This window comes from Furipterus horrens, unplaced genomic scaffold, assembly GCF_987537825.1.
Source record: "Furipterus horrens unplaced genomic scaffold, mFurHor1.1.pri manual_scaffold_5, whole genome shotgun sequence".
Classification (NCBI taxonomy): domain Eukaryota; kingdom Metazoa; phylum Chordata; class Mammalia; order Chiroptera; family Furipteridae; genus Furipterus; species Furipterus horrens.
Window position 1 is genome coordinate 175,812,779 of NW_028327175.1, and position 16,440 is coordinate 175,829,218.

At 50.1% G+C, this 16,440-nt stretch overlaps 1 protein-coding gene across 8 annotated transcripts in view; it reads left to right on the forward strand.

The window, feature by feature from the left end:
• Positions 1-16,440, forward strand: part of LDB3 (LIM domain binding 3) — a 60,571-nt gene that overhangs the window by 26,890 nt on the left and 17,241 nt on the right. For 5 of the 8 annotated variants that reach the window (XM_090278324.1, XM_090278328.1, XM_090278331.1 and 2 more), the window contains one exon: positions 10,842-10,984. In XM_090278324.1, the coding sequence (XP_090134450.1) occupies positions 10,842-10,984 (143 nt within the window). Of the gene's footprint in view, positions 1-1,539; positions 2,270-10,841; positions 10,985-16,440 lie in introns of those variants that run through there. The other 3 variants (XM_090278329.1, XM_090278332.1, XM_090278330.1) reach the window with 1 other exon arrangement.

Here is a 16,440-nt window from a genome sequence, read left to right on the forward strand (position 1 = left end):
ATTTTTAAAGACCTAAAGCTGATATTTTTAATTTTTACATGCTGGCAATTCATTTATTAAACCATTTATTTTGAGATAATTGCAGATTGGTATGCATGCAGTTATAAGAAATAATATAGAGAGTACCCTTTACCCCCAATGGTAATGTCTTGCAAAATTACAGTATAATAGCAAAACCAGGGTGTCGACACTGAAATGCAGAATATTTTCATCACCTGAGCATTCCCCCATGTTGCCCTTTTATAGCCACACCCACCTCCCTACTGTACACCCTCTCCCTAACTTGTGGCAATCACTAACTGTTATCTTCTCTCCATTTCTATAATTTTATCATTTCAAGAACATTGTATAAAAAGGATCATAAAGCCTCTGACCTTGTGGGATTGGATTTTTCAGTCCACTTAATTCACTGGAGATACACCTAAATTGTTGAACATACCATTGATTTATTTGTGTTTTTATTTCTGAGTTAGGTATTCAATGGACTAGATGTAGCAATTAATTTTTTAAATGAGTTTTAAACACTGTCCAGGTTAAATATATGGCATTTGTGGCTGGATGTGGTCCCTGGGTTATTGATGGGCACCTCTGGTTTGAAGGATGTTAGAGGTCCCTCTAGCCTGGGGGTAGGAGGGTCCAGGAGTCTGGCATCTCTGTCACTGGCCTTCTCTAGCCACACCCTCGCCTCGATTTCTTTGTTTCTGGCTGCTTGTTGCCTGCTTTGTCTTGTGCCCTCAGCTGAGCAGGCTGTAGGCTGAGCCCCAGAGACCTTGCTGGTGGAAAGTGGCAGGAAGTCCTGGCCCTCTCTATGTGTGCCAGCAGCCTTGTGAGTATGTGTGTGTACGTGAGTGCCTGGCTGTGCTCAGGCCTAGAAGGGCAGGGCAGTCAGTGGTGTTGGAAGGTTTCTCTCTGAGGATGGAAACAGGTTGGCAGAGACTGGGGCAGCAAAGCAAGGTGATAGGTCTGCTCACCAAGCTTCATCACAGGGACAGGTGTTTCTCCTTCTTTATGCCCAGCTAGGCTAGGGGACAGAGACCATGTGAGGCTCACCTGCCTATGTGGTTCATCCCCAAGAGCCTACAGCCAAAGCAGCCCTGCCCAGCCCTAACCACACAGGCCAGGGAGGACCCAGAGGCCACCCTTTGCCAAGCCTGTCCTCAGGCCCTCTAGTCAGGCCCTTTTTCATGGCTGCCCATTCACTCAAGTCAGGGACTTTAGTCCCTCCATCCTGGTCCTTGGGACTCTGGTCTTGCCCCAAACCAGGCCTGATCATCTGGAAAGTGCCCAATGGAGAGCAAAGCCTCTCCAAGCCAAATTCCCCCTCCCATGCCCTTCACCCCAGCTATTAGACAGGGGAATGGTGGACATGTCCCCTAACCCCTTTCTTCTTTCTTCCTTCTCTTTCTCCCTTTCTTTCTCCCCGTCTCTCTCTCTCTCTTTCTCTCTTTCTCCCTCTCTCTCTCTCCCTCTCTCCCTCTCTCTCCCTCTCTTTCTATTTTTGTTTTTCTGTCTCTCTCTCTCTTTCTCTCTGTGCCACAGGGAAAGGTTTGAAACGGAACGTAACGGCCCACGTTTTGCCAAATTGCGCAACTGGCACCATGGCCTTTCTGCCCAAATCCTTAATGTTAAAAGCTAAAAGATTATCTGGAGTCCCCCACACCTGCCCCCATCTTTCCCCTCACAGATCTGGCATGTGAGCCCCATGGAGATGCTTGAGAATGTAGAGTCTGTGTTGGGGTACCTTTAATAGTCAAGTGCTGCAGTTCTGCTCTCTGTCCACCCCATGCAGCACTGCACCCATCACCCTCACCCTTCAGTGCAACCCTCACCACCCCAAAGAGCCCAAGCCTCTTCTCCCCTGCATGGAGCCTTAACTGTAGTTCAGAGAGAATGTGATGGGCTTTGCCGGCATAACACTCCAGACCCCAGGAAACAGAGTGTGCCGCTGGTCTATTTCCTACCAACCTCAGCTCCTGGGAGAGGCAGCCCTGCCTAGTGCCATCCTGGAAGGAGTCGCCCCATAGATCAGGGTCCTGGGAAGAGGCCAACACCCTGTTCTCACTCGCCCCTTCTCTGTCCTCTGGAGCCTGGCAGCCGGGAGCAGGGCTTTCTGCGGAGGAGGTGGAAGCCCTAGGGTAGATGAGGCAGAGGTTGAGTTGGGGCGTGAGCTCTCCCCTCTGTGCTGTGTGTGCTAGCTCTCTAGTTCTCTCTCTTGTACATATATGCATGCTTGTTCTGAAATAAAGAGGATTTGAAATGAACCAAACCAGCCTCAGTCATGCTGTGCCTGTGTGCATATGATCCAAGAGGAGCATGTCTGAGATGGGGAGAGGACAAGCGCCTCAGAGGAGGGACAGGGACTCGGTACAGCTCTGCCCTCCACTGATTTCTCACCTTGAGGGCACTGTCTAGGCTGCAAGCTCAAGGTGGGTGGGAGTCTGCTGTACCAGGTGGGAAGTCTTAGCTTCCCATTGGTCAGTGTGTATCATTGGGTACCCGAATGCCCTCTGCCTCTGCTCCCACACCCAGCTGCAACCAGCAAGCTGAGTCATTCATTCCTCTCCATCAGAAAGCAGGCCTCAAGCCCCTCTCCCAGGAAGGCGCTACTCATACTGATCCCTGCTCCGGACAGTCGGAGTAGGAAGACATGCCTGTGCTAAGGAGTATGTCACTGGGGAGCTGGTGGGGGTCCTCAGTGGGCCAGGACCATGGCTCAGGGGAGAAGAGGTGGGAGATGTGCCTAGTAGAGTCTGGCTTTGGTGGCTGGAAGGTGGGGAAGACCTCCCGCTGGGTCTTGCTTCTGGCCTTCACCCACCTGTGGCCTTGTCCTAATCCTGAGCATTTAGGAAGGGCCAAGCTGGCAGGTTCACATCTTCCCCACATTCCTGTCTATCCATCAGCCTAGCCCCTGATTGCAGAAATCACTGGCTGAGAACATGAGACCAACAGCATTAGCAAATAAAGGCAGATGCTGAGGCTCATCCCTCAGGACTCCGCTGATGGCCCTGTGGCTGGACTGGGCCAGAGCCTTGCTCCCACTCCTGCTGCCTGGGCACACGTTTTCTTTATGTTTCCTGGGATCTTGGCAATCCCATCTGGAAGGACTGGTCAGGGAGACTGCTCTATCCAGTCCACCATCCTGAGATACTTTCCAAAGTCCCCCACCAGCCCGTTCCATTTTGGCCTCCCATTTCTTCCTATTTCTAGCAGTCTGACCCCAGGGCCAAGGCCAGGGCCAGGCAGAGCAAGCTTGCTGAGGGATCAGCAGAGGAGATGGGGTTATGTGCTCCTGCCTACACCTAGGCATTCTGGAGCACACCCATATTTAGTTGAGCTTTTATTGAGGAATTTGAAGGCCCAGTGATGGGTTGTGGAGTTGGGGGCTGCCAGACAGAGAGAGGTCCCGGGAAGTGGGTGTCCTGAGGCTGACAGAGGACCTGAGCCAATCAGACAGAACTGGTGACCTCGAAGTTCTCTGTCCTCATCCCCAGGCTGTCAAAGCCCTCTTGAAGCTCTGGAAGGCTCTCATTTGCTTTCCGACCTGCCTGATGCCCCCTGGTGACCGCAGGCCTCTGCATGCAGCCCTCTGGAGTTAATAGGAAAGATGTCCTCATTCAGCATTTCATGTCCATGGAGCTGATGTGGCTGTGACTGACCATGATGCAAGGTTGCTCATGTGAGGTCCAGAGACAGGGAGTGCCCCTCTGACTGGAGCGTGCCCCTCTGTGTGTCTGATCCTCAAGAACAGTTAGGGTTGAGGTATGTACTTCTAGGGAAGGTTGGAGAGATACTCTAAGCAGAGGAAGAAGAGGTACTGATGAGAAGAAGGGGTGTCCCAGAACCCTGAGTTAATTATTTTGGTTGGAATGGAGGGAATACAGAGGATGTTCTGGTTAGTAGTGGTCCCGAGTGAGAATGCCAGGCTATGGGATTTTGACTGTATTCTGAAGGCAATGTGGAATTAGTGAAGGTTGCAGGCCACCATTCACACTGCAGCCTATGAGAATCCCCATACACTGCACTCAAGAGTTGTCATTCTCATAGACTACAATGTCAATGGGGCCCCTGGAGTTGTGCAGTGCAGCAGCCTAGCTGCAAAGTGATGTGGTTGGGCTCCTCTGAGCAACAGTCGGTCATCAGGCTGGAAGATGAAACACCAACTAGGTGTTTCATGAACAATTTAAAGACCAACCACCTGACTGGTGTTTTCTATCATCACTCAGTCATTAGAGATGTTCATGTTACATTCTCTTAACTAATACAAATAGCATCATCACCCTAATAATAGAACCCACCCCTAGCACCATCAATCATAACACCTCCACCATCACCAACAGTTCTAACCTGAGCCTAATAACCACAAACCCCAAGACCCAGCACCACCACCAGTACCAGCCCATCTTTTCCATACTTAATATCATTACCATCAATGAAGCATCATCCAAAGGCCACCACAACAGAACACAGGGTTGGCATGCTCCACCTTATATGCCAACTGGATTGAGAGATGAAATGGGCTTAAAGGGGGACTGTAGCCAGGCTGTGTTTCTCCTCGGCCACACCCTCCCCATGGAGCCATGAGCAGCTGAATATAGTTGGTTTGATTTGGTTTTTGCTTATATATTTAAAGTGAATTTTGACCGAGGCAGGAGGCAACTATAGCACCCTAAATCAGGCTGAGGTGATTTCATGAGTACTGTCTTCAGTACTGAAGCCAGGGCCAAGTAAGTTCTCTGCGTGTTTGCTCACTGAGACACTCTCCTTGGGGTTTTAGAGGCTCATAAAACTTCAGGCAGGAATTAGCCTGGACAAGACCCTGGAGGATATTCTTCCTTGCTGCCCCTACCTTTCCTAGGCCCTGACTGCTTGGTATCTGCAGACAGTGGTCCTAGATAGGATGCCAGAACCCCAAGCAACAGGCTCCTGTGCATGCCTTTTGTCCTGGCTCTGTGGAAGATCATAAATTTTCGTAGGGCCCACCTCACCCCCAGAATCTAGGGTTCATTTGGAGCTAAGTCTGGGAACAATAGCAGGTAAGGTGGTCTGACAGAAAATTGGAGGAAATGGACCAGGCAGAGTCAACGTCTTATTTGTCCTGCAGAATACTGTCCCTAGCCCAAACATTTTCATCACTCCTTCCTGAGTGGTGTCCTCAGTTCCCAGAAGCTCTCTGGAAGCATGTAACAGGGTCAGAGAGAAACAGATAAAGGGCTGGGTGTCGTATGTTGGCCTTGGCTTTTCCAGGTCACACTTGTGTATGCTGTGCGGGGGGTGTAGCAGCCAGCTCAGCAGTATGGCTTCAGGAACCGCAGCTACTTCTCTGATGCAGCCACTTCAGAAATAACTTCCAGAAGCCAGGCTCTTTCACAGAGGGTGGGTGAGTGGCTTCATGGAAAGGCCAGGGCCGGGCACTGCCACATGCCTAAGAACTGGGCTTCTAGGGCCTCTTCTCTGAACTACTAAGCTGGGAAAGGGCTTGTCATCGTGGGTGCTTCTTACATAGTCACAGGGAAAAATAGTGTTTCCTCCCATGAGGCTGTCAACCCACAGCCTTGGCACTTCTCCAGCTCTCTTCTTCCTCAACCCACTCACATTATTTCCTTGCTTTCTCTGCCACACACCTCACTGGATGGAGATCAGTTTGGTGGTGCTTTGGTAAACAGCTTAGGCCCTCTGGCATTCCTACTGGGGACAGGCCTCTGTAGCACCTTGCTGCTCCAGGTGTGATCCATGGACCAGCATCATCATCATCACCTGGAAGTTTGTTAGAGATACAGACTCTCAGCCCTGCCCAGAGCTGCTGAACTAGAAGCTGCATTTGAACAAGATACCCAGGCAATTCATCTACTGCATATTAAACTCCGAGAAGTGTTGTAGTGAGGTTTTGGCAGCTGGTTGATGTTTTAGCAGAGATTCAGTCTCTCTGGAAGCCAGGTTCCTCACCTGTAAAATGAGGATCTTGATACCAATCTCCCAGCAAGGTTGAAAGGATCAAATGGAGTAATTTTTATCCAGCTGTTTGGACAAGGTCTGGTATATGGTAAGCACTCACAGAGGGAAGATTATTATTCTAATTCTTTTAAATAAGAATAATGCCTTTTGTTGGGGGAAGACTCTACTTGCCTCACTCTAAGAAGTTTCTTTCTTCTTCCATGAGGCTACACTTGAGGTACTGGCTAAGGCTTCAATCCAAATGTCCCTCAGTCAGATCCTGCTGTCACTACCCGTATGTTCTAGGAGCTTGAAAATTGAATTCTCTGTCTCCATTCCCTCATCTATTAAATAGAGTTGCTAATATCCACATCAGAGGGTGGTTGTGAGGAACTACTTTCATATGCCTGGCACAAAGTACCAGGCTAATAAACGAATTGCATGGCATGGGGACAGCCATTCCCACTTGGAGGAGTTGAAATATCCTGTTGCTGTTGTAGCAAGTACAAATCTTAATCCAATGACCCAGATAAGCAAAGAATGTGCATTTCTTTGCTTTCCTATAATTTCATTTGTAGTCTCTGCCCCATTTCGCATGTGGCAGAAATATGATCCCACCAACCCAGGCTCTGATGGTCCTCTCTTGCCTTGCAGTGGTTTGGGGGAAGAGATGCTTACAGAATAGCAAGGCAGACAGGGTGGGGCATCTGGGCAGCTGGTTCTTGGTCCTGGTGTACCTGTGTTGGCATCTGTGGGAATATTCCCATTCCATCTGGCATCTGCGGGGATATCCACATTCTATCTGGTCACACTGGTCTACACTGGCACAGTAGTCACCTCTCTTGTTCCCAGTCTCAGGGTCTCTCAGATATGCAGGCACTGAGGGCCGTGTCCATGACATTTGGGTATGTGGGAAACCCTCCACGGCCACTAGGACACATGATAGTCTGGGGATATTTGGGCTGTCTTGGATCTGTCTTCCCTTTACTATGGGCATAGGAGAACCTGGGGTCCTTATCCAGAAAAGGGGTGTAGCTGCCTCTATTCTCAAACCCCCATGCCATGTTGCCCCCTTTCTGGTCTAGATAACATTGATCTGCCTAGCATGGCAGCTTCCATCCATCTTCCAAATGTGTTCTTAGTACCTGGAGTCTCTCACAGCCTAAAAGCCTAGGCTCTCACCACTCTCCAGCCTAATCCCTTGACCCTCAAATATCTGACCTCTGCTTTTCTCACCATATCATTCCTTCTCAAAGGCAATGTGTGCCTCTGACTAAATAGAGAAGGGACAAAAAAAGAAAGAAAACAGCATGAGGGTTGATCATTCAATCTATTTTTCCACCACACTGTGTTTTTTCATAATACATTTTCAGACAGAAAAATTAGGAAGTACAAATATGGGGGCAGTTCTTACCAGGTTTGAGAATAATTTTGATGTTACTGTGATCCTCCTTGTGGTTTGAGCCCTCCCCTCTTGGGGACCTCAGGAAGGCTCTTTCCCTGAAGCTGGGGGTATGCCTTCTAGAAGATCCTGCTCTGTTTACAATATGAATGATGCCTTCCACCCAGCCTGCCTCTGCTGCAGCCACCACTGCCATGCAGAGGGGCCCCCTTGACCTGTTGTCTTTCTTGGTCCCACCTCATCAGCACCCCTATTGAGCATGCTCCAGTGTGCACCAGCCAGGCCACCACCCTGCTGCTGCCCGCTTCTGCCCAGCCGCCCTCTGCCGCCTCTCCCAGTGCAGCCTCGCCACCCCTGATTGCAACCACTGCCCACGCTACCACTGCCTCTGCCACAGCTCTTGCTTCAAGCTGTGTGGAAAGTCCAAGGTAACTGCCCAACAGGTGCTAGCCCTGGCTGTGGGGAAGGAAGGCAGGAAAGACCCCACCCTAGGTCCATCTTTAGGCAGCTGTGCCTGGTCCTCAGAAAGGCCTAGCCAAGGTGGTTGGGAGCCCAGGGCCCCGAGAAGGCCAATGCTAGCACTGCTTGCTGCAACAAGCGAAGGGGAGTGTACAGACTGGCTGAGGACAGAGGAGGGATGTGTCTGCTCTAGTGAAAGAGGTAAAAGTCACACACACACACAAACACACACACACATTAGATAACAAAGGGAGACTGTGTGGAAAGTCTGTGTTCCTGGAACTGGTATTAGGGAGGAAGAAAATTGTCGTGTGGACTGGGGAAGCCAAGGAAGGCTCCGTGAAGGATGGAGCATTGACCTGTTTAGAGAAGGCAGGTCATATATTTCACAACTGACTTACCCTTGTCCCTTAGCCTCTCTTCTGATGGAGAAGCATACTAACTCTAGAGGGACCTGGTGCAGTGGGTTTTAAATCTCTGCTCCACCACTTAGTGTGTATAATCTTCAGAAAGTAACTAAACTCAGAACCTCAATTTCCTCTCCTGCAAAGGCATTTAATGCCATGTCTATTTTATAGGGTTGGGATAGAAAAAGTGTACATAAAACACCTAGCACATAAAATGGTCTCAGATATTGTAAGTTTACTGCTTTCCAACCTGCCCTCCTGGGTTCCCAGCAAAGGCAGGGGCAGGGGTGAGGAGGTGGTGGGGGCAGGCTGGCAGGTCACTCTGGAATAGCCAGGCAGTGTAATAGGCTGCAATGACCCAGTTCTTTCTGGGCTGCATGGAGCTGTCAAGTTGATATTAGGGTCATAGACAGATTTCTCAGTCTCCCATGCTCCTCTTCCAGAGTTTGGCTGGAAAGGACATGCCTCAGGGTCCATAGGTTCCTGGTGCAGCCTCAGGAGGAAGAAAGGTGGGCAGAGTAGCCTACAGGCTTCTGGGCTCCAGCCCTACCTCTGGGGCTGTATAATGACCCAAATGGTGCAGAGCCCAGCCTTTCCCCAGCCCACTCCAAGCCTCCAGGGTGAGCCTACTCCAGCCTCTAGGGGTTGTTCTATCTGAGCTTCCCAGGGACACTTAGCAAGTGCTTCCCCTGTGCATACCAGAATTACTTCAGGTAAGGTCACAAAGAAACTTAGAGGAGGGTAAGAAATATCCCTGTTGCTCAGTGGGAAGATGCCTCCCCAGTTTGGATTGGGGAGCTCTAGATGCTGGCGCTTTCCTCAAGGGCAGTCTTCAGCAGCGCACTCCAGGCATCTGTCTTCTGGGGCCCTTCGGACTCCCTCAACAAGGCAGATCTTCCTTCATTTTGTCTTGCAAAGAGAGCCTGGGTGGAGGTTGAAGAGGGACCTGGAGTGCTCCTAGCACTGGGTTGGAGAAGAAAGGATCAGGGGACCACACTCTGGGCCCAGCTACCTTCCTTTCTTGCACAGGGCTGGGATGGAGGTAGAGGGAGCAAGTGGGATGCAAAGGGCCACCCAGCCTTTCTTTGGAACATGGCCACAGAATTCTTGCTGGATATCTTAAGACTCGGCTTCCTCCCACAATAGCAATCCCTGACATAGGACCCATAGCTCTTGGGATGCTGGGAAAGCATCCTACACTGGTAAGAATATCTGATTAAGACCCACTGACTTGGCCTTCTCCCACCATGGTAGAAGCTAGGTGCCCTATAGACACTGCCTCTTCCTCTTCCATTGAGGGCCCGACTGGTCTTAACAGGTTGGTCAGAGAAGGGCAGGTAGGCTAGGGAGGGGAGACAATGGCCTCACTCAAGCAGAAACATGGCAAGGTAGCAGGGCAAGTCTGCATACCACCCAGGTCTAGCACAGTGGCTGTCTGAAGCTCGTTCCACCTCTGCATCATCTGGGGCAGCACCAATAAGGAGGTTGGCAGTAGGTTCCTGGCTCAGGGACACCCCCTTCCAGAGTCCTAGAAAGGAAGGTACTGTCTTAGCGTATGACTCTGTCCAGCATGATGCATGGGCCCTGAGCCTGTGCCAAACAGGCAGAAGGAAGGCAGGAAGTCATGGACTGGTGAGGGGCAGTGCATTTCCAGGAGCTCACTTCTCTAGCACCCCATTCCCCCTGGGTGTGGTCACATGGTCCCTACTGGGATTGAAAGATGTAGGGAGAGATGAAGGATGTGTTCTGTAAGGTGTTCATTAGTTTTAAATGAAAAAAGAAAAAGGGGGAGGGTAGAATTCACAGACAAATGAAATTGGGGAACACTGAATCAGACAAAGTAAAACAAGCTGCCTAACTCCAGGAGTTCTTGTAGCCTTCAGCTCTCCAAGAAGAGAGGCCAAGTACATTTGCTGAGGGCAATGAACTGGGATGCTCTTTTTTCCCATGATCCCTGGGTCACAAGTAGGAAAAAGCTGCTCTAAGCCTCTTGGTGGCTAACCCAGTGGGAAGAGGGCAAGAACTGTACAAGGAGAAGTATGTTTGGAGGTGAGGGGGTCTCCTGACTTCCCATGAGCCCTCCCTGGAGCACTGTTGCCCAGAAACCTGAGACTTTACTGCTCCCTCCAGTAACAATGGAAAGGGGAAAGAGGGACGGGTATGGGCCAGGTGGTCTAAGACCCTGCAGTGCCCCAAAGATCAGAAGGTCAGAAGGTCAAGGGGGTGGGGCAGCTCTGACTACCCCCATCTCTCTCCTCTCTCTTGCTCTGTTCCCTCCAGCTCCAGACCTGCCTTTGCAGTCTCTTCCCATGGGGGTGAAGGATTTTCTGTGCATCCTCTTGGCCAGCTGGTGGCTTTCCTCTCTTTCCCTAAGGTTATGACACCAACAATGGGCTATATCTCTTGAGGTGTCTGCTGCTTTAACCAAACTCACCAAGATTCAACACCCAAGGAGAAGCTTCCTCCCCTCTAAGACCTCATGGTCTTTCCTCACAGCCCCAGGCAGCTGTCCCAGACCATCTCCATCAGGCTTCCTCTCCACAGAGGCTCCTGAAGATTGGAGAGCTAATCTGCCATGACTAGCGCCAGGGCCTGGGTGGGGCTGTGCTCCTGGCTGCTAACTCTTGCCCCCTTGGTTCCAGGCCCCAGGCCTCTGCTCACAGTACCACCAAGGCAACCTCTCCAGCACCTGCTGCCCATACATACACCGAAGCCCCAGCTGCCCCTGCACCCAAGCCTCGGGTCATCACCACTGCCAGCATTCGGCCTTCTGTCTACCAGCCAGGTGAGAGGAGAACGGGAGGGGAGACTGTCACACTGGGCATGAGCTCAAAGGGTCAGTTCCAAGGCCAGATTCCCAGAAGGATGGTGGTCAGTGTGGCCCTGCTAATGCGGTTTAGACATCTTTCCCCCCAGTTGTGGGCCAGAATACTATGGAGCCTGCCTCTGGCTCTGGGGAAATAGATGGGCAGTTGCAGGCAGGGATGGAGCCTGCCAGCTCTTAGGAAGAGGATGCTCCTGGCTGGAGATTTTCAGGCTCAAGCTGAGGGAAGAGGGTTTAGAGAAAGATTATTCCTCCAGGAGTCTGGGTCTGGCTCAAACCAGAGGACAGGCAATTATACAAAAAAAAAAAAAAAAAAAAAAAGTGCCACAGGCTTTAGACAGCCCTACTACATCATGGTGTGACCCTGGGCAAGCTGCTCAAGCTGTCTGGTCTTTGGTGCTATTCTACAGATGGGTCAGATAGGAAATTAGGTGGGTACACGCTCTTCATTTAAAGCATTATACTTTACAACACATTTATTTTTTTATGGCCCTCTTGAATTTACGGAAAACATTAACAATTTTACACTTTCACTAGTGATACAAACTGTTCTTTCCTCCCTAAATTATTGCACACATATCATTTCTACATATGGTAAAACTCATGAAGTGAGGAAGTTAATGTCTTGTTTGGGGCAGAATGAGGTAGCTAATTCTAAGGGGGCAGGGAGGAGGCTTCTCACTGTAATGCAGGAGAGGGAGAGTTGGCCAAGCAGCCATGGGTAAATAAAGGAAGAGCAAAGTCTGGACTCAGGAGCATGTCTTGTTAAGGAACATGAAGGACCCCACTGAGTGTTCTTACTGTGGCTGGAGAGCAGGGGAGACAAGACAGGCATTGAGTCCAGAAGAGCCTTGCTTCAGGAGTTTAACTTGTGAAGGGCACAGAAGCCCCACCAGCCCTCTGCTGCCAGAACACACTGTGACAACAGTGTTGAGTGTGGGCGGTAGAAGGGGCCTTATCATCAGACAGACTCCCCTGCCAGGGCCTGCTCTGCTTTCTAAGGCAAAATACTTCATCTCCTGGTAGGCATTTCCACATTTGAAAAATGGGCACGATACTGTATACACCTTGTGTTTGGGGGATGAAATGAAGCACCTAGTGCAGTGTTGGGTACACAGGAGGTGCCCTTCTCTATGCCTTCAGAGGCAGGGATACAACGTCTTGAAGCGGCTAGCCCGCTGAGATGGGGAACGGGGTGAGGGTGGGGGGTAGTGGAAAGAAGTTTAGAGGAGCAACGGCAGGTGGAGGTGAGCCCGGGAAGGCATATGTGTCCTGGCCTTGTGTCCCCGCTGGGTGGGGCTCGCGTCCTAGGCGGTCTTTCGAGGCACCTTCCAGCGCATGCCGGGGCTTTAGCGTCGCCGCCCCGCCCCGCCCCGCCAAGCCCCCGCGCGCCTGCTCCCCTCCGCAGGCCCGCCAGGGGGCGCAGGGCTCCAAAGGCCCCAGTGCCTGGCCCACTCCGTGCCTCTTCCCTCCTCCTTATGGGCTGTGATCCAGGAGGGCGAGACTTGCCGGAGCCCCGGGCCTCCGCTGTGTTCCCAGGCCGGCAGACGTTAACTCATTCCTGCCGGGAGGTAAGGAGGCGACCTGCCTCCACCCCCTCTCTCGGGGAAGCCCCGCTGCCACGTGGGGCCAGGAGGCCCCTAGCAGGCAGCCCTGCGAGAAGCAGGGAACGTGAGCCAGAGCCTCCTCCCCTTCTCTGCTGACCCCGGGCCCGGGGCTGGAGCATCCAGGTCTTCCCTGCCCAGGCCGCAGCTCCCCACGGGGGGCTCCTCTGGGACGAGGGTGGCGTTCACAGCTCAGATCTTATCGCTGGCGCCGTTCACAGCTCAGATCTTATCGCTGGCGCCGGGGCTGGGCAGCCGCTCCCGGAGCACCTAGGGCCCAGGAAGGGGCCGGGAGGCAGCGCAGAGGCCCGAGCCAGGGAAGGCCTCGTCGGCCTGTGGGCCGGACTTGAGCCAGGCGCTCACAGGAAGCCGGGCCGACCTGTACTGAGTCAGAAATCACCTTGTTTAATTACACATTCCAGAGCCCAGGAGTGCGATAGGGGCTGTTTGAACTTGCCAATTAGAGATGAAATAGCACCTTTAATTTGGAAGGGCTGAACTCCGTCACGCTGAAATAATACCAGCCCGGGGCTCCGAGGTGGGATACCAGGTCTTTCCTGGCAGGTCGGGGTGGTGCGGGGAACCTGGCTGCAGGTCGCAGAGGGAAGGGGCGGGAAGCAGCTGCTCCCTGTGCCCCCCTCCCTCCAGAAATAAGGGCACATGATAAGGGGAGGGGAGTTTCCGGGCCGTGCTTGGGGAAGGGAAGGTCCCCAGTTCTGGGTGAGTGAGCCGTGCTCTAGGAAGCAGCCAAACTCAGGTCCAGATTTTGACCTGCCTTTGACTGCTAAGACCTTCGTGCTGTAGGTGCTTAGAAAACAGGGTTGGATCAAAGAGTCTGGAAGACGGGGAGGAGGGAAGAGATGTTTTCCAGGCAGAGAGACTCGATTTAAGTAATCCTAGAAAGAGGCAGGAAAAGTGGGCAAGGGCTTGTTGTGCTGTATCTGGAGTGGTTAAACCGGGGTGGGGGTGTATGTGGGGGGTGTTTTGGGGGATGGAATATCTGGCGTTTAGTTCGACCGCTCGAGCTCCAACTCGCCAGGTAGTTGTCTAGCTCAATGACTTTGAGGTAGTCACCAAAGTTCTCCAAGCCTCAGTTCCTCATCTGTAAAATGGACTTGAAAGTATTATCTGCCTCACTGGATTATAGTGAGTGTTACCTGAAATAATGCATATAAAGGGCCTGTCATGTGGAAGAAGTCAGTTACTGTCCAATAAAAAATAATTTTCTAGTGGCCACATTTTAAAGAAAAGTAAAAGAAAGCAAATGAAAATAATTTTGTATTTTATTTTTATTATATTTTATTGATCATGCTATTAAGTTTTCACAGTCCTCCACCCAGCACCCCCAACTCCCTCAGGCAGTCCCCACACCATTGTTTGTGTCAATGGGTTATGTGTGTAAGTTCTTTGGCTACTCCATTTCCTATACTGTACTTTACATCCCCATGACTATTCTATAACTACCTGTTGTATTTCTTAATCCCCTCACCTCTTTACCTATTCCGTACAGCCCCGTCCCATCTGACAACCATCAAAACGCTCTCTTGTGCCAGCCTGGGAACCAACAGGTTGCTGGTTCAATTTCCAGTCAGGGCTCATGCCTGGGTTAAAGGTTAGGTCCCCAGTTGGAGGTGCACAAGAGGCAACTGCACATTGATTTCTCTCTCTCTCTTTCTCCCTTCTTTCCCCTGTCTCTAAAAATAAATATATAAAATCTTTTTTAAAAATGCAAAACAACAACAACAAAATGCTCTCCATATCCATGATTCTATCTCTGTTATTCTGGTTTGCTTAGTTTGTTTTTTAGATTCAATTGTTGATAGATATGTATTTATTGCCATTTTATTGTTCATAGTTTTTATCTTTTTCTTAAATAAGTCCCTTTAACATTTCATATAATAATGATTTGATGATGATGAACTTCTTTAGTTTTCTTTTGTTTGGGAAGCTCTTCATGTGCCGTTTGATTCTAAATGATAGCTTTGCTGGGTAGAGCAATTGTGGCTGTAGGTCCTTGCTTTTCATGACTTTGAATATTTCTTGCTAATCTCTTCAGTCTACAAAGTATCTTTTGAGAAATCAGCTGACAGCCTTATGGGAACAGCCTGTATGTAACTAACTGCTTTTTTCTTGCTGCTTTTAAGATTCTCTCTTTATCCTTACCCTTTGGCATTTTAATTATGATGTGTCTTGAAGTGGGCCTCTTTGCATCCATCTTGTTTGGGACTCTCTGTGCTTTTTGGACTTGCATGTCTGTTTCCTTCACCAAGTTAGGGAAGTTTTCTTTCTTTTTTTTTCAAATAGATTTCCAGTTTCTTGCTCTTTTTAAAAAAATTTTATTTATTTATTTTTAGAAAGAAGGGAAGGAAGGGAGAAAGAGTGGGAGAGAAACATCAATATGGGAGAGATACATAGATTGATTGCCTCTCGCACACCCCCAACTGAGGACCTGGCCTACAACAGAGGCATGTACCCTGACTGGGAATTGAACCAGTGACCTTTGGGTTCACAGGCCAGCATTCAATTCACTGAGCTACACCAGCCGGGGATCTTGTTCTTTCTCTTCTCCTTCTGGCACCCCTATGATGCAAATGTTGGAACACTTGAAGTTGTCCCAGAGGCTGATTACAGTATCCTTGTGTTTTTTTGGATTCTTTCTTCTTGTTCTGCTTGGTTGTTTTTTGCTTCCTTGTGTTCCAAATAATTGATTTGGTTCTCAGCTTCATCCACTCTATTGTTGGTTCCCTGTAAATTGTTCTTTATTCCTATTAGTGTATCCTTCATTTCTGACTGGATTTTTTTTTTTTAAGTTACCTTTTAATTTTTTTTTTTTTTTTTTTTTTTTGGTGTTTGTTTGTTTATTTTTTAGAGAGAGGGGAAAGGAGAAAGAGAGGGAAAGAAACATCACTGTGTGGTTGCCTCTCACTCGCGCCCCCAACTGGGGGCCTGACGTGCAACCTAGTCATGTGCCCTGGCTGGGAATTGAACCAGCAACACTTGGCTCGCAGGCTGACGCTCAATCCACTGAACCACAGCAGCCAGGGCCTGACTGGACCTTTTTTTATGCTGTTGAGGTTCACACTAAGTTCCTTGAGCATCCTTATAACCAGTGTTTTGAACTCTGTTTATCTCCATTTTGTTTAGTTCTTTTTCTGGAGTTTTGATCTGGTTTTCCATTTGGGCCGCGTTTCTTTGTCTCCTCATTTTGGCAGCCTCCCTGTGTTTGTTTCCATGTATTAGGTAGAACTGCTATGACTTCCTGTCTTGGTGGCATGGCCTAATGTAGTAGATGTCCTGTAGGGTTCAGTGGCACAGCCTCCCCCCAAGCTGGGTACTCAAGGTGTGCTCTTCATATGGGCTGAGTACACCCTCCTCTTGTAGTTGATCCTTGATTACTGTTGGCAGTTCAATGGGAGGGATTTACCTAGGCCAGTCAGCTACAAGGATTGGCTGTGACCACTGACCACCAACCTCTGCCCTCCATGGAGGATCAGCTGTGCAGAGGCAGGGTGGTGGTGCTCCAACATGGTCTATAGCTGTCCACTGTGTGTACAGGCTCTGGGGATTCCCAAGTGGTGCAGGCTAAGTTTAGCCCCTAGCTGTGTTTTGCCCAGGGTTACCCTGCATGGACTATAAAGCAATCTGAGATGGCTGCTACTTGTGCTGGGCTTGGAGGTTTCAAGGTGAAACCAAGCTGTGAATCTAGGTTGGCTGCTGCTAGTGTTGGGCCTGGGTACAAGAGGTACAGGGGGGCTGGAGCTCACTGAGGGCAGCTGTTGCTTGTTTGAGAGGATTTAGGAAGTTGCTAGGCAT